General features: G+C 38.2%; 1 protein-coding gene and 2 long non-coding RNA genes across 17 annotated transcripts in view; 1 reads left to right on the top strand and 2 right to left on the bottom strand.

The window, feature by feature from the left end:
- Positions 1-22,562, top strand: part of ITGA6 (integrin subunit alpha 6) — a 46,855-nt gene extending 24,293 nt beyond the window's left edge. For 2 of the 8 annotated variants that reach the window (XM_052791635.1, XM_052791640.1), the window contains exons 5-24: positions 1,281-1,412; positions 3,788-3,998; positions 4,457-4,650; positions 4,789-4,877; positions 5,630-5,757; positions 7,488-7,583; positions 8,099-8,160; positions 9,513-9,670; positions 10,559-10,714; positions 11,449-11,564; positions 12,508-12,865; positions 13,066-13,145; positions 13,295-13,372; positions 13,478-13,580; positions 14,701-14,874; positions 15,916-16,014; positions 16,398-16,508; positions 16,592-16,690; positions 17,043-17,168; positions 20,465-22,562. In XM_052791635.1, coding sequence (XP_052647595.1) covers positions 1,281-1,412; positions 3,788-3,998; positions 4,457-4,650; positions 4,789-4,877; positions 5,630-5,757; positions 7,488-7,583; positions 8,099-8,160; positions 9,513-9,670; positions 10,559-10,714; positions 11,449-11,564; positions 12,508-12,865; positions 13,066-13,145; positions 13,295-13,372; positions 13,478-13,580; positions 14,701-14,874; positions 15,916-16,014; positions 16,398-16,508; positions 16,592-16,690; positions 17,043-17,168; positions 20,465-20,623 — 2,729 coding nt within the window. In that variant the 3' untranslated portion in view covers positions 20,624-22,562. Of the gene's footprint in view, positions 1-1,280; positions 1,413-2,664; positions 2,782-3,787; positions 3,999-4,456; positions 4,651-4,788; positions 4,878-5,629; positions 5,758-7,487; positions 7,584-8,098; positions 8,161-9,512; positions 9,671-10,558; positions 10,715-11,448; positions 11,565-12,507; positions 12,866-13,065; positions 13,146-13,294; positions 13,373-13,477; positions 13,581-14,700; positions 14,875-15,915; positions 16,015-16,397; positions 16,509-16,591; positions 16,691-17,042; positions 17,169-18,630; positions 18,761-20,464 lie in introns of all 8 variants that reach the window. The other 6 variants (XM_052791642.1, XM_052791641.1, XM_052791638.1 and 3 more) reach the window with 5 other exon arrangements.
- On the bottom strand, positions 3,943-23,755 carry LOC128143841 (uncharacterized). 8 transcript variants are annotated; one of them, XR_008235901.1, is made up of 6 exons: positions 23,313-23,755; positions 21,615-21,798; positions 20,368-20,516; positions 11,333-14,031; positions 8,773-8,966; positions 3,943-4,169 (listed from the first exon to the last, which is right to left on the bottom strand). It is a non-coding gene; the product is annotated as an uncharacterized LOC128143841 (long non-coding RNA). The 8 variants fall into 8 exon arrangements; XR_008235900.1 differs by lacking the exon at positions 23,313-23,755 and having other exon boundaries at positions 11,333-11,524; positions 12,102-14,031; positions 21,615-21,732; XR_008235896.1 differs by lacking the exon at positions 23,313-23,755 and having other exon boundaries at positions 11,333-12,695; positions 13,947-14,031; positions 21,615-21,732.
- On the bottom strand, positions 16,784-18,013 carry LOC128143842 (uncharacterized). Its single transcript, XR_008235902.1, has 2 exons — positions 17,890-18,013; positions 16,784-17,213 (listed from the first exon to the last, which is right to left on the bottom strand). It is a non-coding gene; the product is annotated as an uncharacterized LOC128143842 (long non-coding RNA).
- Positions 23,756-25,120: the final 1,365 nt, after the last annotated feature.

Below are 25,120 nucleotides of genomic sequence, written 5' to 3'. Positions count from 1 at the left end.
CAGCAAATTTTTCCCTTATTAGTCTTAATGTTATGGTGGGATTGAGTGCTTGCTTTGAGACTTCCATACTGGAACAAATTACTAAATCATTTTAAAGTTATTTGACAAACCTTTTCTCCTGGATTTGAGCAACTGTTAGATAGCTGCACTGAGATCTGTTTATCCTGCAGTATTCTCCACTTTGTGAAATCTGTGGAAGGTGGTACTTCCCAAATTAAATACTGGAGCATTGCAGGAAGATAACTGAACAGACTGATACTAGATGTATTCATATCTAAATCCATGGATACCCATGTAAAATTCCATGGATAATCTGTCTAAGAGCCAAGTACTCTGTATCATCTAGGAGATATTCCAAAACTTAAGGGAAAAAACCCATAGATTTTCTCTGTTAGTTTAAACTGAGAAGTATCTAAGTGGCCAGCTCTGTCTCTTTTTTTTTTTTTTATTTTTTTCCTTAAAGTGATTTTTCCCATCACACTTCATTACACCAACAGCTGTAAATACTTCCCTCTTTAGAACATCTGATCCCTCAACCATTACATTTTTCCCCTCGTACACCTGTGCCTGCTATATGAACCATGCAAAATCTTTTGAGTTAAGCTCTGGCACAAGGTGTACTTTAGTGAAAACTTAATCTTCCACGTATCTGTCAACAAAATCTGACCAAGCTGAAACAGCATATTTAGTTCAGACACTGTTTTACTTTAATTGCAGAGAAGTGCTATGACAGTGTATTGGTCATAAGAGTACTCTCTTGTATCATGGAAAAACATGTTTGTGCTTGCCAAAATGTTAAATATGCCCCTTGATAAAAGGGAAGCACACATTTTATCAAACAATAGGTCTTTTCCCCTTAAATAATGTTTTCTAAATATATCACCGGTGTTTGTCATAGCTGAACAGTAAATTTTTTTTTGTATTCCTGTGTACTTACCTCCCTTTTAAGAGGGGCTTTATGAGGTTAAAAACAGTGGGATGAGGGCAGTTCCTGACCAAGTTGGTCCCATGTTTTTGTTGAGAATTTTTTTAGTATCCCATGTTTTCCAGATCATTGCATGGCCTCTCTGTAGAGCAGTGTGAGATTCTGGCACGTGGATAGAACTTAGAAATTCATTGCCTTTTGAAAACACTTTCACCCAGTGTACTGTTCTGTGTTTGTCCCATTTAAACAGCAGTCACTATCTCATTTTTTGTAATTAATGTTAGTTGAGAACCATTTATGTTATTTTTCTCCCTTACCATTCATTTGCTTTTATTTTATCATTTCATTTCTTCAGGGGTGGTTCGTGCAGAGCAAAAGAATCAGACATTTTATGATCTGGGTATCTTTGATGATGGGCCTTACGAAGTTGGTGATGAGAGCCGCCAAGATAAGAATCTAGTTCCCGTTCCAGCTAACAGTTACTTAGGTAGGAGTAAGCATTATGGTAAATCTCTTTAGGCTTCTTAAACATTTGTGATCCCAGCCTGGTGCAATGATACAAAATGGGAGCAGAAAATCCTTCATTTGTGGACCCTGTAATATGTTAACCGTTATGGGTAATTCACATCTCCCTCCATGTCTGTGCGCCAGTTTTAAGTGTGAGATGATACTCTGTGGAGGTACCTAGAAGAGCTGCTGATGTAATGAGAGATTTAAGAGCTGTGATGAGGACCTACAGATTCTCGGGGAGTGATTATAATCGCTCTAACGGTTAAGTACAGTGTATGGATCTGTAGTCCTTAGTCACAAGCTCTCTGCCCTGTGGTATCAGAAGGTTTATCAAAATTTGAGTTTCCGGGTGTAACCGTTTCTCTCTCTCCTGGTAGGTGAATGCAATTTTTTTTATTCTTCAAGTTTTTAAAACTCCAGTGGCCTTTTTGCAGGCCTTTAAAATACTGGAATATGAGTAGTGATTGCATTTTAAGTGTGTGTCTGTGTGCGTGCGTGTTGCAGGAGGTGAGTCTCTTGCACTTTGTGCATGCGTGAAAGCAGAAATACGTCCTTAGGCCACTGGATGTTACTGTACACCGGTGAGGTATGTTGGTGCAGAGAAAAGGCTACGCTGCATTTTTGGAAAGGCCTCGTGTAAAGTGTAAAGAACCTTTCTGTTCTAGTGCAGATTTCTGTCGTGTATTGATCCACTGCTTTTGGCAGAGGCAACAAATACAATTTTGGTAACTTGAGACTGGCATTTCTGTGTGAGTGGTGGAAAGCTGAACAGATGGGAAGGGCAATGCTAATACAAAAAGTAAAAGCAAGTCAAAAAAAGAGCCAGCTTGGAGGTACATATCTGTTAGAAGAAATAGAACATAAACTTCTGTTAAATATCAGCAATAATAACTGGGTGTTAAAAAAAAAAAATCATAAGAGCTTACGTTAGAAAGACAAGCTGATAACCTCTTCTGGTGAAATAAGAATTGGCAAGGTGACGAGTGCTGTGGACATGTCTTTTGCTGTGAACAGAGTAATACTGACTTTTTGCAGTTTTGTAACAAATGCATTTATCTCCTAAATGTAAGTGCTGCCTTTGATTTGTCACGATCAAAACCACTTCCAGGCAAGCCTGCTGTTCACTGACATTGCTGTGTTCCCTCTGTTTAGACAGTAAACAAACATGGTTATAGCTGCTTTGCTTAACTACTGTTTTCTTCTCTTCAATCTTTCACTCGTGTTTACAGGTCTTCTGTTTTTGACAGCTGTATCTGATACTCATCCAGATCAGTTTGTGTACAAAACATTGCCTCCCGGCATACAGGTGGACAAATCGGTGGATGTAATGATGAATAGCTACTTAGGTTTGTGACCACTTGAGGTGGCAGCATCTGGTCAGACATAATCTCCAGACCTTTGACATGGTCCTCTCCCCTCCATACGCCCTCATCTCAAATACATTGCAAGTAAAAGCATGTAAAAACAGGGATTCAGATGAAGAGGAGCTTGCAAAATAACATGGCTTCAGAGAAACACTGATTTGTCATGCATTTCTCCAAACCCTCTCAGCCCTCCCCCCGATGGGACTCCCCAAATTTTTCTGGAACTGTCTCATTGTGAATTGCTGTAACTGAGAATTTTCATAGTAGTGGTGAAGTGTTTGAGAAGGGAGATAGCTGTCTGCTGGCTAGTATCTTTCTTCCTTGCCATGTGTGTAATTTTCTACTTTGGCCTCCATTGGATATGTTGGTATATGCAGTATATTCTTTTAACTCAGTTTTTCATATATTTTAAAACATATTGGCTTTTATAAGGAATACATAAGACTAAATTCATTTGAACATGTCCTTCAGGGCTGCATTAAATCGAAATTGCCGATTTCACCATTACTGTGTAATGCGATTCTCAAATACTGTATACATCATTCGCGTAAATACTGTGCTTGTGCGGTACATTTTGCATGTTTGCAGTAGAGTGAAACTGACTTGTACTTGGGAAGTTTTATAAATAGTTTTGCCAGAGGAGAAATACTGGAGCTATATTCAAGTGGTAAGGTTTCATAGTTTCTAAGCTGGTGTGTTTAAAAATGATCTTGTATGTGGTGTTCGTGAAAAGTAGATCTGAGTGAGCAACGAAATAATACGTTTTGTGGGGGAAATACTTAAATGTAAGGTATGGAGGAGTGTAGACTTGTAAAGATGTATCTACCAGTCCAAATAGAAATGGGGAATTCCCAGTATATCATACTCTGTCTTAGGCAAAACTTCTATTCAATATACCACTTTAATATAGTAGGGGAATTTATTTTTCTGATTAACAATACAAGCTGTGTGTTTATTTGTTTATATTTTCTTTCCTTCTCTGTCAAAGGTTTCTCTTTGGACTCTGGTAAAGGAATTGTCTCCCAAGATGAGATGACTTTTGTGTCCGGTGCCCCAAGAGCCAACCACAGCGGAGCAGTTGTTTTACTGAAGAAAGAGAAAAATCAGAGAGCACTTTCACTTGAGCACATGTTTGAAGGAGAAGGGCTGGCCTCTTCTTTTGGCTATGATGTTGCTGTTGTGGATCTCAACAATGACGGGTACGGCCTTGGTTAACTCCTGCTGCCTGTGTAATGAAGGATGGCAATCTGGTTTATCTCTGCTTTGGTTTTTCACATGAGAAATACAAGGAATGCCAAATCCCATCTTCCGTATTTTGCTGGAGGAAATGGCGAGCATCTCAGGGAACAGTCAGGTCACAGTCGACATTTCTAATTATAGAAAAGAGTTTTATTTCAATTTAAACAATTGGTGTAAACAAAAAAAGAAGAAACAAATCTCATACCCAGAGAAGGCCCTAGAAGATCCTTGTATGTCACAAAGGGAATATAATCAGTTTGTAGTATCAGCGGAGCTGTTGTTGCTCAACCAGTTTAATGTACTTTTTAGTCTTTGTTCAGAGCTCTTTGGCTAGCTGACCTTGAGACCACAGTCAGATCAGTTATTTTTCACAGTTCTTCTGTAAAAACACTGCTTTTTTTTTTTCTTTAATTCTAAGATGGCAAGACATTGTTGTTGGAGCCCCACAGTATTTTGACAGAAGTGGAGATATTGGTGGTGCTGTATACATCTACATTAACCAGCAAGGCAAATGGGAAGGAGTAAAACCTATTCGCTTAAATGGAACCACTGACTCCATGTTTGGCCTGGCAGTTGAAAATGTTGGGGACATTAATCAGGATGGATATCCTGGTGAGTGACAAACAATTACAATAAAAATGTATGTGACTTTTTTGCTGATGCCAGACTTGGAACATCTTACCCTTATCGTGATTGCAAGCTCCAGAAAGAGTAAGAATGATTTTAGATGTTGCAACTTATTTTCAACAGATATTGCAGTAGGGGCTCCGTATGATGGGTTTGGCAAAGTATACATTTATCATGGATCCAAGAATGGAATAAATACAAAACCAGCACAGGTAATGAAATAACCTTTACTATATATAATTAGTCTTGCACAAAATGAAAGGAACAACGGGGCTATCCATCTTCTCCCTTTCTATTACTATTAATGGGGTGGTGGGCATGCAGAAATGTCACAGGACCCTTCAAAGATGGCACTGCTGACCAGAAAGATTAGGAATTCTTGATTTTAATACACATTTTTCTTTCTGGGGCAGTCCTTTAGCACCAGTAATATGTAGAGAAAGAAGAAGGCATGTAGATGTGTAAGTTTTGTTTTTTTGAAAGAAATTGGGGATTTGAAAATAATTGGTTTCTTCGTTTTCTCTTTCACCACTACTACTTCACTTCCTTTTTTAATAAAAAATGTTTATGCCTTTTTTTTGTGAGGACCACTGTGTTCAGTTAGCAAGGTGAGAAGGGAACTTGATGGCACTTCCTAGAATACTGCTAGAATACTTTCTAGAATACTTTTTCAGTTTCAAGTGCCTACACTGCATAAATACTATAAAGACACACAAGCTAGGCAACATTCCTATGCAAAACAGCCATCATTTCTGGTACTCGCTGCTGTTGCAAAGTAGCTTCTTGGAAGAAAAGCAAATCATCTTGGCACTGCAGTGTCATTTACCTGAACACAGAGGTCCTATTTCCTTGTGTGTCTTTTTTTTTTAACCTCCTGGCTGTAAGACAATGATGTTCACTTGTTACTTACTTCACTTTTATAGCTTTTAAATGTCTGAATTTCCTCAATCTGTTTGCTCTTTAGATTCTTGATGGTGAAAAAACAGGCACCAGTTTCTTTGGTTACTCTATTGCTGGAAACATGGACCTGGATAAAAATGCCTACCCTGATGTTGCTGTTGGTTCCCTTTCGGATTCTGTATCTGTCTTCAGGTATTATATACAGAACTGCATTACACCAAGGTTTTGGTTTTAGTTTTTTAAAAACAAACTGCTTAGAAGTAACAAAAAGCTGTTTGGCCTGGAGTGTATTTTTCCTTCTAGAAGTTGGAAATTCTGGGGGAAAAAAAAATCCATAAATTGGTTTGTTACTTTATGCCCCTCTTCTGACCGAGAAGCTGCCTTACAATCAATACAGGGTAAGAGGGTGAATGTGGACAGTTATTGTGGAGTGCTGATGTGTGTAGTGTGTCTGTAACTACCCTGGCTTTGCCCTGTGGTAACTAAGTTGGATGCCCGTGTCCTTCGATGGAATTAAGGGTGACAAGTAATTCTTTTGCCTTAAGAAAAGAGAAGTTAACTGATACATTTGCTAGAGCTTTTGTTTGCTGCTGTTACATAAATCTAATCCTGCTTTATTGAAGAAAGACCCAAACCAAACCAAACCCTTCTTTTGGAGCTGAGGATCCAAAAGCAGTGAGGCATACAGCCTTGCTGAGGTTGCAGTGGGGTCCATGAAACAGCTGTGAGGAAGCCCTGCAGATAGGATCCTTTTGGATTTCTGTAGCACATGCCTTAATTAGGGATGAGGTCATGGTCTTTTGCAGACCTCTGCTTTTTTTCCAGTTTAATGTACTGTTAAGTTGAATCACTAGTAATGAGCAGGAAGAGGACTGTCTCCTCATCAGAGCTGTGAAGGCTGCATCAGGTTCAGGTCTTTGGTGGTTGCTGTCAGGTCCCAAAGGAGGAGGAGCAGAAATTCTAAAACTGGTTGTGTCAATTTTGGGGATGAAGGCAACTCTACCTTTCAGGCAGAACGATCTTTCCTACAATTTTTTGACGATCACTTCTCTAAGGTGTATAGGATTGGTGTACATAATTCAATGTTCTTAAATACACTGAAACAGCACTCGGCAAAAGCAACTCATATTGCTTGTGGAAGAGAATAGAGTAAGTGGAAGGGAAGTCGGTTAGATTATTAAGTGTTCTGCTTACTCAAAAGGAGCTTTAATCATTTGCTGATATGGGCAGTACAAAAACTTGTACAAAGGTGAGAATGAAAACCTTTATGGTGATGAAGAGTGCAATGGGTGGCCCAGTTAAAAGAAATTTGCTAGAAAAGGAGGAGGTGGCTTACTGGCCATTTTAAACAACCCTTAGATGCTTTGATGAGAGCAGTATGAGTTCATTCATTTGTTCACGTGAACTGTCTTTTCTTTCTTGTCCCTTCCAAAAAGGAGGAGAAAGGAAAAGTTGTCAGGCTGAATTATGGTTACAGCCTACATGCAGAGGAGTCAAGAAATGAAAACATCATTTCCCCCAGCCACCCAGGCTCCACATTAAAGCTGTTGCGGACGTCAACCTGAATGAACTTCAGTACCTACAGTTGTTCACAGGGGCTGAATTGCCATTGGGGTGGGAAACATCCCTTTGAATTTTCTGGTTTTTATGTGTATAAAATGACAACCACAACATCATGTTAATGTACCCTGCTTCCCTGTCAGGCATTTAATACAGTTGGTTTTTGTGACTTGCTTTGCTTAGCTTTAAGTAGTCTTCTTTTGTTTCTAACCATTATCAAAGCCAAACTCTGTGTTTCCTGGGGTGTCTTTGCTGCAAATCAGTGCAGGCATGGAGGACACCTGGGATTCACATGAATTATTTCATTAATCTTAACAGAAACTTTTCCTTCTTTTTACTCCCCGTTTTCCCCCCAAATGAAGATCTCGGCCTGTGATAAGCATTAGAAGAAGCATTACAGTACAGCCTGACAGAATTGATCTAAAGAAAAAGAACCCTGAGGACCGTAGTGAAATATGGTAATTAAAAAAAAAAAAAAATTACTCTATCAGAAGCCTTGGTGTATTAAGTTTTCTGTTGTCAGAATTCATTCAGTCAGTGATGATGTTAAAGTGAAGGGATATGACAGTCACGCAGGTTAAGCAAATGTATCTATATGTGATCATTTTGACTTCCTGAATTTGCTATGCCTACTGTACTAAAGGTGTGGCATATGTTCTGTTCATAATGTCCATTTTTGAAAATGAATGTCACTTTGCCACTTAAGACTTTTAACACTTGTAAGTATCTTAACTTGTACAGCTTTCTCCTGAGTAGAGATGTAAGAGCAAATGCCAGAAAATATTTTTTCTAATTGCTTATTAACCATTTTTTCTTGCTTTGTAATTCAGTTTAGTAAGCAGCAAATTACTGTTCTAGCATGAATAACACAGTCATAGGACTGATAATATTAGTCAACGGACTATTAAAACTTTTCAGTCTGTTGGACCATGCCTTACTGAAGTTAATATTAATTTCTTGCCACTTTTTACAGGATGGATGTGAAAGCATGTTTTCAATATACTGCAAACCCCAGTGATTTAAATCCAAGAATAAGTAAGTTTTGAAGAGAAGTATTTTTTATCTGTTTGTTACATGGTTTGGTGTTTTTTTTTTTTCTTTAGAGTGTATCATGGAAGAATAGTATGCAAATTATAGTGACTCATCTCAGACTGATCATCAAATTTAAAACGTGACTGAATACTAAGGTCAATCAGCTATCACACTATCTGTATGTAGAGTAACATGTATTTAGAGTCATGCTGGTGTGTTAGGAAGTTTTGTGGATGACAGACTGAACTGAAGCTTTCTGGGCGAAATGGCTGCCATACAGACCAAAAACATTTTGCCTCTCTAGATTACTGCTGCTTTAGAAAATAGTTTTCAAAGCCCATTTCATATATCACTAGTAAGCATCATTTCTTATTGGAGACTTACTGTATAAAACAGTGTTCTGCTTTCATGAAAATGGTTTTGTGGAAATAGGTAACTGAAATAAAAAATCGTCATATTAACAGGAACCTAGAAGACTGTGCCATAAATACAGTTAAAAATGTAAAGCATTAGTTTCTCATGTCTCCTGTTTTCTCTCATTACAATGCTGCTGTTACTACACCTCAGAAAGCTGTAGGATTTTGAGAGGAAATGAGAAGAATTTTAAGCCCAAACCTCCTTCTCCTCCTGGGTTGTCTTGAGTTTCTCAGTACCTAGTAAAAGTTGTAGGATGTGCCTGAATAAGGTCCTGGTCCTTCAACAGGTCAAGTGCTTCCAGCTCTCGGAGGCAGCTCATGTGTGCCCATCTGCATGCTCCCGAGGCCTGGCACGCTCAGTGCTGTTCCCATCGTTGCAACACTGGATTAGCTCTGTGAATACAGAGATGATTAGAAGATGCACTGAGTTCAGCTCTTATCAAAACATGCCTCAGCATACAACTAGAAAGCTCTAGTCACACTTTTGCCCTCAGTGTTAAAATCAACAGTGTACCTTGACCTCAAAACTCTGCTGGATGCTTAGGTGCTATTTGGGACAAAACAGAAATCAAGGACAGCAAGTCAAGAGTATTTACGAAGTTTTTGTATCTCAGCCCTCTGCTGGCTCAACAGCAGCAATTACATCTCCAGCTAGCTCTGCATGATGGTGAAGTAATGGGGTACTTTTGGAATAAAAGGATTTGGTTTAGAAGGTTCCTTCAGATAAACGCACAGGGTACCCAGCCCTCAATTGGAGAGGGACAAAACTGACAGATGGAGAAAGTTTTGTAAATAACTGAAAACAGTTTGTGAAGCCCAGCACTGACTGAAACAGTCTTCTAGAATCATGTTGTACGATCGTACCTGGAGAAATTAAAAGTTTTTTTTAATAAGGCAAGGGTTCTTTTTTATAGTGACCTACTTTATTTCTTCATATAGAGATCAACTATACATTTGAAGCAGAAAATGAGAGGAGGCAGCTAGGCCTGCCATCTAGGGTACGGTTTAAGGACCACCTGTCTGATCAGTTTACTGCAAGTACAACCCTAAGGGGGCAGAACTCAAAAGAGTGTGTGACAACCAAGCTTGTACTGCAGGTAAGGCAGAGTATTTTATTTCATTTAGATCCATTTAAAACAAAAGTGTGCTCTTTTTTTTCAGCCTCATGGTACCTTTGTGTAGAATTTAAAAGGCACATGCAATATAAAGCTTCAAAACTAGAAAACAACCATAGTGAAGTACTACCTTACTATTCCCTGCACACATGCTGCTTCCTCCTGTTGCCTTTCTTACAAAGTATGAATAAAAGTTGTAGCCACTGCAGAATGCTCTGGAGGTCAATAGAGCTGAACTAATTTAGAATAAGAGAGGGAATAAATGCCAAAAATGGAGAGCTGTTTCCAACAGAAGTACTTGTTACAGAATTTAATGGTGTGACTGGCTAGGAAAAGAATTTTAACCCCTAGGTTTTGGAGGGTATGAATGGGCAGGACAAGAAAGTTTGGTATGTGCTCTCTGACTTGGCTGCTACACTGGCCCTTAAAGGTGGCACTGCTCCAGGAGCTCAACAAATTCTGTATGTGTGGCTCAGCAGTAATGAGCCAGCCTCCGAGGCTGCTTTTGACCACAGCAAATTAAAGAGCTTGAACTTACGCAATAGGGAGAAAGTGTGTTATTTTCCTGTTGTAGTGTGAATTCCACTTGCCTGAGTTACCATCTGTTGTTCCTAGGAATTCTTAACAGTGAGAGAAATCATCAGATTGGGAAGCCAAAAAAAAAAGAAAAAAAGACAGTAGGGCTAGGTTCCTCGTGTTCTTGCCCATTTTTAGAAAATGCTGGTTTTCTATATAGTGAATAGTTTTAATAGGGCAAAATGTAGCAGAAGAGTTTGCTTCACTGCTTGTTATAAAATGTATATCAAAAGCTAGTCATTGTGTTGTTTTTTCTTCTCTGCATTAATTATGCCATTTAAAATATTTTAACAGGAAAAAATTAAAGATAAGCTACGCCCCATTCCAATATCAGTCAGTGTTAAAATTGCGGGCCTGGAGTCTAGTTCACCGTCTACAAGAAAAGAGAGAGCACTTCCGGATCTTATACCAATTCTAAATTCAAATGAATCTGAAACAAAGACCACAAAAGTAAGCCTTTGATACCACATTTTCCCGTAAATCTGCACTTTGATAAATCACTGAATTTTAAAGGCTGTAGAAAGCTAAATTACAACCAAAGGAAATAACTGGGGTGGCACTGGACTTGTAACTACTGGCTTTTGTTTTGTATATTGTTATGAACTTGTTACAAAACGTTATGAACTAGATCCTGTGTTTCTTTTGCAACAAAAGGGAAGATAGTATAGCTGCTAGGTTTTTTTTTCTGTCCCCAACAATTTTAGCAGGAAATGTACTTTTGATTAAAAATGGAAATCCATCATCTCCCGCTGTGAACACTTGTCCCACATCACAAAATAATGTACAGCCTAATTCTTCCATGATAAGGATGCTGCAGCAGCATTAGAGCTCTGCAGCAGTGACGTAAAAGAGAGGGAGTATCTCGGGTAAAAGAGCTCATTTCCTCAGTGCTCACTCAAGAATCAGACTTACAGATGGTTTTCCTTATTAGAAGTGTACCTCTCACTTAGAATTATCTAACTCTGCCTTTTAGTCACATTTAAAGTTCTAAATTATCAGCATCAAGGGCTATGTCTCACAAAGAAAAACTGTCTTGACGGGCGAGAAGAGTCAGGTTAAAAATCTTACTCTATCCAGGAAAATGTCTCTGAGTTCCCTGTAGGTGCTTTATGCAGCGCATGTCAGAATCTTGTTTTAAGCTAGTATCATGTGGCATGCAGTAAAAGTGCTTTGGTTTTATTTAGGTGGAGTTCTTAAAAGAAGGATGTGGAGAAGACAATAAATGTCACAGCAATCTGAAACTTCAGTACCGGTTTTGCACTAGAGAAGGAAATGAAGACAGGTTTACTTATTTACCAATGTAAGCCTTGATTAATGCATTGCTAAAATTCAAATTATTAACAAGTGCTTCAAAGAACTTTTGGGAGAGGGTTTTGGGAGATAGAGCAGCTTTATTCTGTTAGTCTGGCAAACGCCAGATCTGTCTGGGTGTACTGATCTGTCAGGGTGGGGAAGGTGGGGGAGTGGAGATGAACTTCAGAAGAAGAGTAGGGGTAGGGAGACAAATGGATACAAGGTGGCCACAAACATGCAGGTGTGGGCTAAAGGTTAGGAAAAAAAAGTTTCTAACCCTGGAGAAAGGAGATTGTAAACCAGCCTTGCAGTAGCTTACTGTGTGTGGTACTGTTAACTATTATTGAGATGAGGTTTGATTGCGAGTATGATAACATGATATACTATAGTCTAGTAGCCTAAGAGAAGCAGTTACAAAGAAATGAACAGAGAAATCACTTCACTGTAACACACAGCTAACACCCCGCTGCACCTCTCCTCCCTGGAGGGCCAGTGAAATTAGAAAAGAGGTGTGAAACAAACAAAAGGAAGTATGTTTACTTACTGTCAACAGTTCGTCTCCTTTAGCAGTGAGTGCCACAACCTGACTTGGATGACAAAACCACGTATACTTTACAAGAAAAAAGTAGGTCAGTAGATTTATTCAGAGAAAATTCATCACTATTAAACATGAGCCAGATGCAAGTGCTGGTTCAGAAATACTGTAAGCTCATGATTACTTGAGGGGTATATCAGTCTGTTCTATCCTGTTAACTGCTGCCCACTTCGAGAGACTAAATACTGGTCTGGGGAAAAAAAAAAAACTATGATGATGATTCATGTGTTTATGGTCTTACAGTAATTCTTCCCTAATAGAGGGAGTTATATTTGGGTAAGCCACAGTAAAAAGCAAACTTTCATATATGTTTGTTTTCCTAATGTACCCAATGCTGTATACTCTGTTTCTGTAGTGAAAATGGCATGCCAGTGCTTGTTCTGAAAGATCAGAAAGATATTGCCCTGGAGATAACGGTGACAAACAATCCATCTGATGCAAAAAATCCCCAAAAAGATGGTGAAGATGCATATGAAGCCAAACTAATAGCAACTTTTCCAGACAGTCTGACGTATTCTGCATTCAGGGAGATGAGGGGTTATCCTGTAAGTATTTTTTCAGAGAAAAGATACTCAATTTTAAAATATTTTCAGCATATATTTATTTTTAAATGTATTCTGTTTAATCAGGAAAAACAGCTAACATGTGGTGCTAACCAAAATGGTTCTCAAGCAGAGTGCGAACTTGGAAATCCTTTCAAAAGAAATTCTAATGTAAGTTGCACCCATTTTACTCAAGTTATAAAATCTGATTCCTGATTGCAGTTGTCCAAAGTTTCTGTGTCATAACTGGAAATTTGATTTGGATCTGTTTTTTTAACTCTAGAATTTGATGGTGTATTTCTATAATACTGCATACATTAATATATTTTATAAAATGTTTATATATTTCATGGATGTTCTTTCTTGTCTAGGTAACCTTTTATCTGATCTTAAGTACCACTAAAGTTAATGTTGATACAACAGACTTGGACATTAATCTGAAGTTGGAAACGTAAGTTTTCTTTGTGTGTGTGCTCGCTATGTTTTTATATACAGTTGTAAATGTTTTGAATTAATTTGTTCGATTCACAAAAGCAATTTAATAGTAAAATGAAAACTGAAATTTGTAAAATAAACGGCATTCTTTCCTTTTCATTGTAGAACAAGTACTCAAGTTAATTCGACTCCAATTACAGCTAGTGCTAAAGTGGTTCTTGAATTGCTTTTATCACTCACTGGGTAAGTGTTGATAGCATAACAAATGGGGAGGGGCTGGGGATGACACTTTTGCTGCAGACTTCATTAAAATCTGATTATTCTCCTTCCCCACCCCCACCTGAACAGAGTTGCTAAGCCTTCTCAGGTATATTTTGGAGGTAACATCATTGGTGAGAGTGCTATGAAATCTGAAGATAATATTGGAAACCTCATAGAGTATGAATTCAGAGTGAGTAATTTAGATTACTGCCAACAGCTGCTTTTAATCAAACGAACAGCTTCTCTCTTTATGCATATGAATACTTGGAAAAGTTGCTAGATTTAAAACTGGCTTTTCTTGTCCCAAAATCCTGACTTCCAGTTCAGAACATGCAGTCTGGCTGCAGACTAGAGCTTCTATGTTTTATGATGATATTTTGACAAAGTGACCTGAGGCTGGCTGTACACTTTTTTTTTTTTCGGAGCAGTTCATGCACGTTCAGTTGTACAGCATAAAAACCCATGCAGGTAGGGAAGAAAACTTAAACCCAGACCCCTAACTGTGGCATGCCCAGGTGTTAGCTGGTGCACACAGACAGCGAGTATGTGTACTTACTGCATGCAGGATTGAGCAGGCACAAGAAGACACTGTGGGACCCACTTTGAATGTGTGGGTCTATTTCACTCTTTTGGTCTTCTGCCTAATTAATAAATCAAGGAGAAGGCTGAGAGAGGCAATTTTGGTTCCGTAAAAATTCTGTTCATCAGCAAGAGAGTTGCTTTTTCTACATCATTAATGCAAGCCCCGCTGTCTTTGTACATAGTAGTTTGTCAGGATTAAAGTCCATCTGTCAATCCTTTACTTTCTTCTGTACCTTGCATGCATATATTAAAGTAGAAGCAGTTAGAATATCTGTTTTAGAACTTGCTATCATGAACAGTAACATGAAGAAAGCAAAAAATAGGTTGGGAAACAACTTTCAGACTTGGGAGAGCAAGAGCTGGTTATCTTTCTGTGTCAGAGTTCCTCAAACTTGCAATTTGCCTCAGTTAAATAACTGAATGATTTGTTAACTCTAAATTGGAGTTGTTGTTTCACATGAAGATAGATTTCTAAAAATCAACAGCTTAAAGTTCATGTTAGGGAATTTTAATCCTTATATGTTTAAACTCTGTATTTACTTGCTAACCAAGTGTGCTAGTTTTAGTGTATGCTCTGTTTTTATACTCTGTTTTGACTGTCTTCCATCTCCCTTTAAATTTCCTGTTAGCTGCATGCTTAAAACTTGCCCAAGTCAATAACACTTTCGATAGAGAAGAAAATCCCTTTCAAAAGTATTTCACAGTTTAAAGAATATTTGTTTTAACAGGTAACTAACTTGGGCAGACCACTGAAAACATTTGGTACTGCTTCCCTGGACATCCAATGGCCGAAAGAAATTAGTAATGGCAAGTGGCTGCTTTATTTGATGAAAATAGATTCCAAAGGCTTGGAAAAAGTCTCCTGTCAACCTGAGAATGAAATCAATAGTTTGCATGTTGCGGTATGTTATCCTGCCTTCTGTTAATGAATTAGTACAACATGAAAGCACCACGGCATGTGATAGTAGGGCATAAGAGCTTGCCTTCAAAAGGACTTTTTTGTTTTGTCTTAAGCAGCTCACAAGCACAATACATGAACAGTGTATCAAGGGTTAGGCGGTTAGGCTTATTAGGAGACTTCATAACAACTAATGAGGATAATATGCTGAAGGATAGATGCTATGTCATGGTGACTGTTTTTGCAATGGGGACTGCTGTCATATGCTCTTATAGGGTGAAATTACTGATTGCTTTAACGAATTTCATCAGCATTCTTGAAATCTGGTCAAGTTCTTACACAGAAAACGATAAGCAACAGGAAACATCTCCCCATCCTGGGGGAATTCCATGTACTTTCTTAAAGAGACAGGGCTTGCACTTAAATTTACTTATTTACAACAAATATGATAAAAAGAATTTCTCAAGCAAGTTTCACAGCCCTTCGTTGTGCCTATCTAGCAAGATTTTTTCCTAAACCCTGAGCCTTCATTTTCATTATATTTTTTTATATCTTAAGATCATTTGGGAGTTTTAATTTTCACTATTAAAAGTGCATGCACGTAAACCCATTCTTGTCAGATGACGACATTAGTTAGTAAAACTTTCAGTGAGGGTAATTAGTATACAGTTAAAAAAAAATGCATCTACTGACCTTAGCACAATCTTACTCTTTTAGCATAGTAACATTGATAGCCTTTATATAGAACAAAAATGGAAATAGCATTGAAAGCTTTATAAATCTAAAACTCCCTTGACCTATTAAAGTAGTCAGCTGACATTTCTTTAGGTAATCTCAAATTCTAGTAATTGTCCTGACTCTACTATTAGCAATACATATAGGTAAGTAGGGATGTATAATGATGTCACTCATGTGCTGATCTTGAAATAAGAAAACGCTGAACTTGTTTCTTTGCTTGTATGGGGTCAGAATTAAGAGAATTAAGATATAGTTATGATAAACTACTAAAACTCCTATCTTTTTTTTTTTTCCTCCTTTCTCTTAGGAATCCCATAACTCAAGAAGGAAACGTGAGGTTGCAGAGAAGCAGATTACAGACAGCAAAGCATTTTCTTTTTTCTCAGAAAGAAAATACAAGACCTTGGTAAGCATTTTGCACCAGCTATACTCTTGTCAGATACCTCCCCCTGCACTCATAAGAGGGCTTTTCTGAGTTTTGCAGGGTAAAAGAAGGTTATCTCTTTGCTTTTTTTTTATCTTAAATCCAAGTATCGATGCTTTGAAAATTTGACCATTTAGATTATCCTACTGATGAGAGAGAAATAGGAAAGAATTTCTGCATAGTTATCTACATTAAAATAAACAGGTAATAGCATCTTCATTGTATTTTCCTATTGCTGTCAGTACAGATTTTGGTTCTTGCACATAAATAATATATTAATATAATCCAATTTTTAATCGGGGGGTGTGTATTAAACAATTTGTGAGGATGTGTTTTTATTTACACGTAGAAATTTTTAATTGTAGGACTGCAATGTGAATGCACGCTGTGTGGACATAAAATGTCCCCTGAAGGGTTTAGACAGCAAGGCATCTATTGTGCTGCGTTCCAGATTGTGGAACAGTACTTTCTTAGAAGTAAGTCCTCTTACCTGCCATTTTTGGAAGGTCAGAGTTCTTTCCTGTTCTGTGTCTAATGTTCGTATTTTATTTTGGAACAGGAATACTCCAAAATGAACTACCTGGACATTCTTGTTAGGGCTTCGATTAGTGTTCCTGCTGCAGCTAAGAATGTTAAACTCACAAATGAAGTTGCTCAGGTAGGTTCAACATTTAATGCTAACCATGTGTTACGGTTGCGATGTTTCCAGCTTATCTCAAAGACTGGGGAAAAAACCCAAACCATTTAAAAAAAAAAAAGGTAGCTAAAAGTTTAGCTCTTTAACTTAATTTTGAATTATTTATCATTTTAACCTTTTAATCAGGTTGGAAAAATTCACTAGCATATTGAAATGATACCAGTAGGAACTTTTTCTTCAAAAACATTTTGTAGATGAGAGAGAGAAGACATCTTGTTACAGAAAAGCTAAGACTGTATAAATTGCAGCTTTATATTAAACGTGGATGCTTCTCAAATGCTCTTTCCATCTTTACATATTTTCTCTCCTTTAGGTGCGTGTTACTGTCTTTCCTGCAAAACCAGTAGCACTTTATACAGGAGTACCTTGGTGGATCATCTCTGTGGCCATTTTTGCTGGAATACTGATGCTTGCACTGTTGGTATTCTTACTATGGAAGGTGAGGTTTTATTCATCTGGTTATTTTATATTTCCTGGTCTACAACTGATGAGACAGCAAATGATTAAGTATTTTGGTTTGTATTTGGGACTCAAAACAGAGCAAAACTGCCCAAACCATAGATTACCTTTATCAGTTTTTCAGTTTTGCAACATTCGGAATGAAAATGGTTACATGGGAAGACTTGTTCTGAAATTTTTCTGTTTGCACGTCCTCAAAAGGGAGTATTTTGAGGTCTGGGCAAAACTTGAGACAAATGTTTAGAGACCACAGTTACTTTGATATGGATGGATACAGCTAATTGGGGCTTCTGCAGTTAGGTGTAAAACTTCATGTGAACCATGTACAAATGTTTTAGCAGGGCTTTGTTATCATAACATTAGCAATACCGTTCAACTGATGGTAGATGAAAATAACCAAAAGGTACAGAAATAATACAAAGCCAAGTGTGCTGGTGAACGTCTGTAGTACTGGCCTTTTATCTTAGAAACCCTGAAGGAGGAAATGAGTGTGCATAACAAAAGGTTAACAATTTGCAAAAGAAAAAATAAAGTACCTATTTTTCTAACTACCTTTGGCATTTTCACAACTAACTATGGTTCCAAGTATAACACGGCAGGTTTTTTACTCCTAGTTTTTACAGGCATAGGCAGTTAGTATTTGCTGTTATGGGATAGCCAAAGGTCATTAAGAAAGAGGGGAAGAATATCCTGTCACTCACTTTCTTCTGGAGAAACTGCACCAGTTAGCTTTGCTGAGGACCTACTACTTGCTGCAGGTTACTTCTCACAGGATAGTTCTGACTTCCTTATTTTCTAATAAATGCCCAGCTCCTGCTGCAAATCTTCCTGATGAATTAATACTTTGGGTGGGCTGTTAGGTTATAACTACTAGTGGTTTACTGCACATGAAAACACATACATTTTTCACAGGCACACCCACAGTGTACAGTGCTTCTTTTGATGACAAACACTGTGCCAACTTATGAAGGACAAATATGGTACTTCAAAGACAGTTATGTGATTGGTTTAAGACAAATGCTTGTGTTGTACAGGTCAAAGCAGTACTCATCTTTGTTCTACCCTCTGTTTTTGTGTCTCCTGTGCAGTAGTTCACAAACAGGTTTCTGTATAGATTTGTTTTGGCTCTTCACAGCCGGCTTTAGTTGCTATGGACATATTTTATAGTAGCTTTTCTTAAAAAAAACCAACCAGATGCACTACAAATATAACAAAATGCCTCTAAAATAATATTCTAAAATACTTCAGGTTATTCTATTATTTTACAGATCGAGTTAGTCCAAGTTCTCAGATCTAGAAACAGCTAAGTTCTTGTTACATTTTTTTTTCTGCCTGTGAAGGGATAATAGGAAGATAGTTCACAGAGTTAATTTAAGTCAGTTTTAATAGGTTTGACTTCTTCCAGTCCACAAAAATTGACTAAATACCTTGCTTCCTTGTAGTGTGGTTTCTTCAAGAGAAATAAGAAAGATCATTATGATGCCACATATCACAAGGCTGAGATCCATGCTCAGCCATCTGATAAAGAAAGGCTTACTTCTGATGCATAGTATTGATCTACTTCTGTAATTGGTAATTGATGATATTTTTTAATTTTTAGCTGTGGCACATGCTATGGTTGCGGTTGGCTAACTATGAAGCTTTTACTGCATATGTTCTATTAACTTTTGGATTTCAAACTATCGTACTTGCTTGCTCATTCTGTCAATAGATTTTCAGCTTTTGGTGCACGTGAACAAACAAGTGTTTATCTTGGTCTAAAAAGCTTGTGTATTTCTTTAGAAAACGTTGATCCATGGCAATGGTTTTTAGTCTTTTTTTTTTTAATTTATGTTTTAACAGTACAAGTAAGTTTTTAAGCTTGAGAGATGGTAATCCAACACTGCAGAGTTAAGATTTAAAGCTAAGACTGTGTGGACAATAGATAAACTTGCTTTACTAACCTTCCGTGCATGCTAAAAGGTACATGTTGTTTATAATGAAAGGGGTTTTCATAATGAGAATTTAATTGCTGTGGAAACATCTGTTTTCCTTCAATTCTAAGGTATACTTTTCTAGGAATGCACTTTCCTCTGCTGAAGCTACTAGATGCACGATGCTTCTAGCAACCTTTACTCAACTTAAGATATTACATGCATGTACGTTATATTAATAAGTGATGCTTGGGACGAGGGGATGGGGAGGAATTCTTAACTAAAATACATCAGAACAGTGCTTAATGAAAAAGTAAGAGATGGCTAAAGATTTGGTCTATGCCTCAATGCAATTTTTTAAAAATTGAGTTCCATGTAAGTTTTATTATTTAAAAAACAACCAACCAACCAACAACAAAAAACTCACCACCCCAAATACTATGAACAAAATCTTGCCCCTTTAATCTCTTTTTTTTTTCTAGCAGTATCTAATGAGAGCTGGATGGCACAATGTCTCTTAACATTAATGTTGACATCAGTGACCCATAAGCATGTAAAGTTGAGGGTCTACCAGTCATCATTGTTGTAATGCTGTGGCCATAACTACATTTTGTTTTGAGGAATGGACTGAAATTAATTTTCATTATTTAAAATCTGTTTTTACAGTGGCTGTGAATAAAAAATTGCAGGGCACAAATAAGCTGTACTAGGTTTCATCTAGGGAGACTTGCCGTGGCACATTACAAAACTTGCAAGTTAATGTCTGTTTTTTTATCCCATGGCAAACTAAGCAAGTCTCATGTTCTAATGCTGCATATGTGTGTGTTAGTTCAGATGACTACAGTTGAGATATGGTGCTTGGGAAAACAAGGCCCTACTGTAACTTTTCTTGAAGGTCCTGGAAATCTTTCTGTAGGTTTTTAAAGGTAAATCATATCACCATACAGAAAGATACTGAAGTATATACCTACCTTTGATACAGAAGCAAGCTTTCCTGAACTCTATCTACTTCTTTGTGTAGCATTAAATTCTCTCATTATATGAATGAATAGCTTTATAAGACGACTTAAGAATTGTAAAACAAATTTAGAAAGTTAGTGGAGGGAGGGAATATTTTTAAGGTATTAGATTACCACCAGATTGTCAGACTGTGCCATTTGTCTTCAACTGGTGCTGGAACAACTAATGCAGACCTGCTGGCTCACATTTTTACAGCTACATACACTACATTTTTGGCCTACATATGTTTGTTTTCAATTTTCTTACCTGTCTATCTGTGCAAAGGAAGAATTTACTGCCTCTATAATTGTAGTGCTTTGGTAGCAATTCAAACCTAAACTGTTCTTTTTCTTCTCTGCCCCAGTGCGGGTTCTTCCAGCGTTCCAGGTACGAAGACAGTGTCCCCCGATATCATGCTGTAAGAATTCGAAAAGAAGAGCGACAGATCAAGGATGGGAAATGTAAAGACCTTGAGACAAAACAGTGGTTCACAAAATGGAATGAAAATGAAAGTTACTCTTAGGGAAAGATTCTTTTCATCCACAAAGTTCAGATAGAAGTTAAGGTTTTCATTAATTGAATACTGACGGAATTAGACCTATGAACACTATGGACATTCACCATTTGATTGTAGATATTACTACTTATTATTGAGGCTTTTGTTTGCACAGTTAAAATTGCTTCAACAGACTTTATTTGCATTATTTAATTTCCAGACTGCCTCTTCCCCCCTTCAGATCCAACTCACACTTTAGACGATGCTCTGTTGATTTAGGGTCTTTTCTGCAAAATATGCAAAACCACTACCAGCAGACCTTCTCCTGTGATCCTAACCTTATTCTGAGGTATGCAAGGAATGCATGGTTAAGGTCAAGACAGGTTCTCCATCCTTCCCTCAATGCATAGTCCATTATAAACACACAGTGGCCTTAACACACTTTGTTCAAGTATAATCTGAAGACCTGCAAATCTACTTTAGACATAAACTTTGCCTGCTGCAGTAGTTAGGGCTTAACAAAAAGCATCATCTTAAATTACATGTGCAATAGGTCATGTTGCTTGTTTTTTTTTTTAAGATCAGATTGTGTGATTCTTGTTCACAACAAATATACACAGGTTTTTTTAAAAGAGAGGCTTGAATAGTAGATGTACTTTTTGTATATATATATATTTTAGTCATTTTTGTATTTATTTTTGTTAGAAATCATTGTCTTTGACTAACTGTTGGGCCAAAGACTTAACTGAACTTTCAAATCCACTGTGTTTTTGAACTTCAAATTATGAGACTTGAGGCTTTCACTGCATTTTAATAAGTCACTGAAGGTGCCAATGCTTTCTAAAAATGTAAATATTTATTCCAGTGATGTGTATGGGGGCTTTTTTTTCCTGATACTTGTAACTTTATGTAATAGGAATTATCAGGTCTTGTAACATGATTTGTATATTACTTCAGACTATTTAATGATTTGGACACCAAGCAGAAATAGGGTTTTTAGATACAGTTTTATACTTACTGCAAGAAAGTGAGAGGTTCTCTGGAAACAGCTTTCCAGCTTCATAAGGACTTCCTGTTCGGCAAAAGGCATTGACTACTGCAACTGTTACATAGCACTTGAAGGAGGCTATAAATGCCTAACTTACCTTAAGTATGGGGATCTGAGCTGATCCATGTTGAGACTACTGAATCGTCTTGAATACCTGAATGTTGATAAAAGTAGAACCACAATGTCATGTTTATCAGTAATCTAGTTATTGTAACATAACTGATATAACTATTTAAAGAGTTTACTTTTTTACCCATGTTCTAAAGCTTTGGTACTATTTAAGAACAAAGATTTAGTTCACAATTGTTTATTCCATGTGAAACAAAATTCTGCTCAAAAAGTATGCACATTAATTGCTAGTAATTTGAACTATGCAAAAACCTCTTGGTACTTTTTCCCCTCATAGGGTAAAAACCTGCTAGGAGGGCAGTTGTCAAGTGTCTTATTTTTATTACTAACTTTGAACGTGCCTTCTTGGAAGGTGCGGTCACGTAAAAAGTCATCATTATAGGAAGTGCATTGATTTAATAGACTCTTCTTTCTCCCACTAAATAATCTCAGTATGCTGTGACTCTGATTTTATGAACACTTACACATGTATTTAGCTGTTACCCAGTTTTTGAGCTTTAAATTCTAGCTTATTTGCTGAAAGGCTCAGCAGCATCAGAAGCCAGGCTAATCAGGGGCTAAGAAGCTTGACAAATAGCCTTGAATTTAAAAGCAGATTGTGGCCCACACCTAAGAACATGAATGTCTTAGCAGTGTTAAACTGAAAGTTCTTGAAAAGTAAGTCATGTCACTGGTATACTTCTATCTCAAAACTTTTTTTATACCAGATAGCAATGCTACATCATTCCATGATTAGAATTACCTGTGGATATTTGTATAGAAGTGTGAAATAAATTTTTTTTAATTAAACATTGTTTTGTTAATAGTGATTTCTTATCATAATTAATGGAGTTGAACTTGGCTAAGTTCACTAGAAGCTTAAAGCTTGCTACTTTAACAAATTGTCTCATTCTCAATATTGCCATAACTCTCACTGCCCTCCCTCCTGCAAAGGGGCAGTGTGGTGGGTTGACCATGGCTGGACACCAGGTGCCCACCAAAGCCATTCTGTCCATCCCCCCCCCCCAGCTGGACAGGGGAGAGAAAATACAACAAAGGGTTCATGGGTCAAGATAAGGACAGGAGAGATCACTTGCCAATTACCATCATGGGCAAAACAGACTCAGCTTGGGGAAAATTAACTCAATTTATTACCAATCAACCAGAGTAGGGTAATGAGAAATAAAACCAAATCTCAAAACACCTTCCCTCCACCCCTCCCTTCTTCCTGGGCACAGCCTCACTCCTGGATTCTCTACCTACCCCCCCAGCAGCACAGGGGGACAGGGAACAGGGTTTATGGTCAGTTCATCACATGTTGTCTCTGCTGCTTCATCCTCTTCAGGGGCAGGACTCATCACACTCTTCCCCTGCTCCAGTGTGGGGTCCCTCCCATGGGAGACAGTCCTTCAGGAGCACACCGCTCCAGCATGGGTCCCCCACGGGGTCACAAGTCCTGCCAGAAAACCTGCTCCGTGGGCTCCTCTCTCCACAGGTCCTGCCAGGAGCCTGCTCCAGTGCGAGGTTCCCACAGGGTCACAGCCTCCTTCAGGAACCCACCTGCTCTGGCATGGGGTCCTCCCCAGGCTGCAGGTGGATATCTGCTCCACTGTGGGCCTCTGTGGGCTGCAGGGGGACAGCCTGCCTCACCATGGTCTTCACCACAGGCTGCAGGGGAATCTCTGCTCTGGCACCTGGAGCATCTCTTCCCCTCCTTCACTGACCTGGGTGTCTGCAGGATTGTTTCTCTTACATGTTCTCACTCCTCTTTCCAGCTGCCATTTCTGTGTGCCCTGCAACTTTTTTCCTTCTTAAATATGTTATCCCAGAGGCACTACCACTATCACTGATTGGCTTGGCCTTGGCCGGCAGCAGGTCCGTCTTAGAGCCGGCTGGTGTTGGCTCTGTTGGACATAGGGGAAGCTTCCAGCAGCTTCTCAGAGAAGACACCCCTGTAACCCCCCCCCCCCAAAATCTTGCCACACAAACCCAGTACAGGCAGATAAGGCACACAGGCTCTCTGCTGCTTGCTGCCATTTCCACCATTGCTGAGTCAGGCACAAAACCTGGCAAAGCACCAAGTGTGAGCTCCCATGGGGCAGAGCTACCCTTTCCCTCCACACTTCACTCATGCTGCCCAGGGGTACCTTCAATCCAAGCAGTCTTCTAAAAGTTCCCCTGCCAGACAGGTGTTTCTGTAAATAGGGGAGATGGATGCATCCCCCAAAATTAGTCAAGGACTTCACACGCCTATCTGTGTTTAGCAGTGGAAGTTTGATACTGACAGTCAGTTACATGGTTGCAGGGTACAGTTTCAACTCCACAAAAAACCCCAGAAAAGCCAAAACGATGCAGGGAAAAAACCTAACCCACCAGAGGAAACCTGTTGTTTATCTATGTCCATTTTTAGGATGTTAACCCTTGCTCACCTTTGCTGAAAGGAAAGACCTTTTGTTAAAACAAAGCCTGAAGATAAGGGTTAGCTGGATACATGGTAGACCAGTGTTGTTACAGCCAAGAAACTTCTAGGACTAGAACCAGATGCTGCTGCTAGATCTTTCAGAGCATGTAGACTCAACCTGCTTTTATTAAACAATTATTCTCATTTACATAACTACACCACAAACATTGTCCACAAGACAAAATATGGACTGGGAGAACAGTTAAGTAGCTGATCATAGGAAAGACAGTAAAAATATAGTATATTAGGTTTTATATATGCTCATATATACTATACACACATGTAGTACTAGATGTAGTACATACTATATACACAGTAGTACAGTACTATACATAAGTGTATGTGTATAGTATATATGTATATAGATGCATATATAAAACCTAATGTACTATATTTGCTGTGTGTGTATATATATATATAGTGTTTGTGTGTAGTATGTATATATAATATACACACATACTATGGCCTAAGGTACATAAATAGAATGCTAGTAAACAGCAATACCTTCACATATGTTTAACTGTCACAGCACAGGAGACATCTCTTATGACAGAAGCTTTCAATACAAGGGACTATCACAGCAGAGTTTCAATAAGTACCTGGGCAGAAGTTGTACGTGGAAGAAGAGATGGAACAGGGTGCTCGGATGCAAATGTCTGGAATTGGCACATAAGGTGAAGGGAAACTTGAAAGCAGCATTGAAACTCCAATCCCTATTTGGAGCACCTATGTTGTTACAATGCTAACCATCACTGCAGCAGCATGTCTTGACTAAAATAAACAGAACCAGAAAGCTGCTTATGTGCAAACAACTGAAATAATAACTTCTCCCAGCACAGAGTAGGTGAGAGTGTCAGCAGTCAGTTTGCAAAACCCAGGACAACAAACTGTGATGGAACAGGCAACT

This window comes from Harpia harpyja, chromosome 7 (assembly GCF_026419915.1).
Source record: "Harpia harpyja isolate bHarHar1 chromosome 7, bHarHar1 primary haplotype, whole genome shotgun sequence".
Classification (NCBI taxonomy): domain Eukaryota; kingdom Metazoa; phylum Chordata; class Aves; order Accipitriformes; family Accipitridae; genus Harpia; species Harpia harpyja.
The sequence above is the reverse complement of the archived record's forward strand: the minus strand, read 5'-3'. Positions and strand labels throughout refer to the sequence as shown.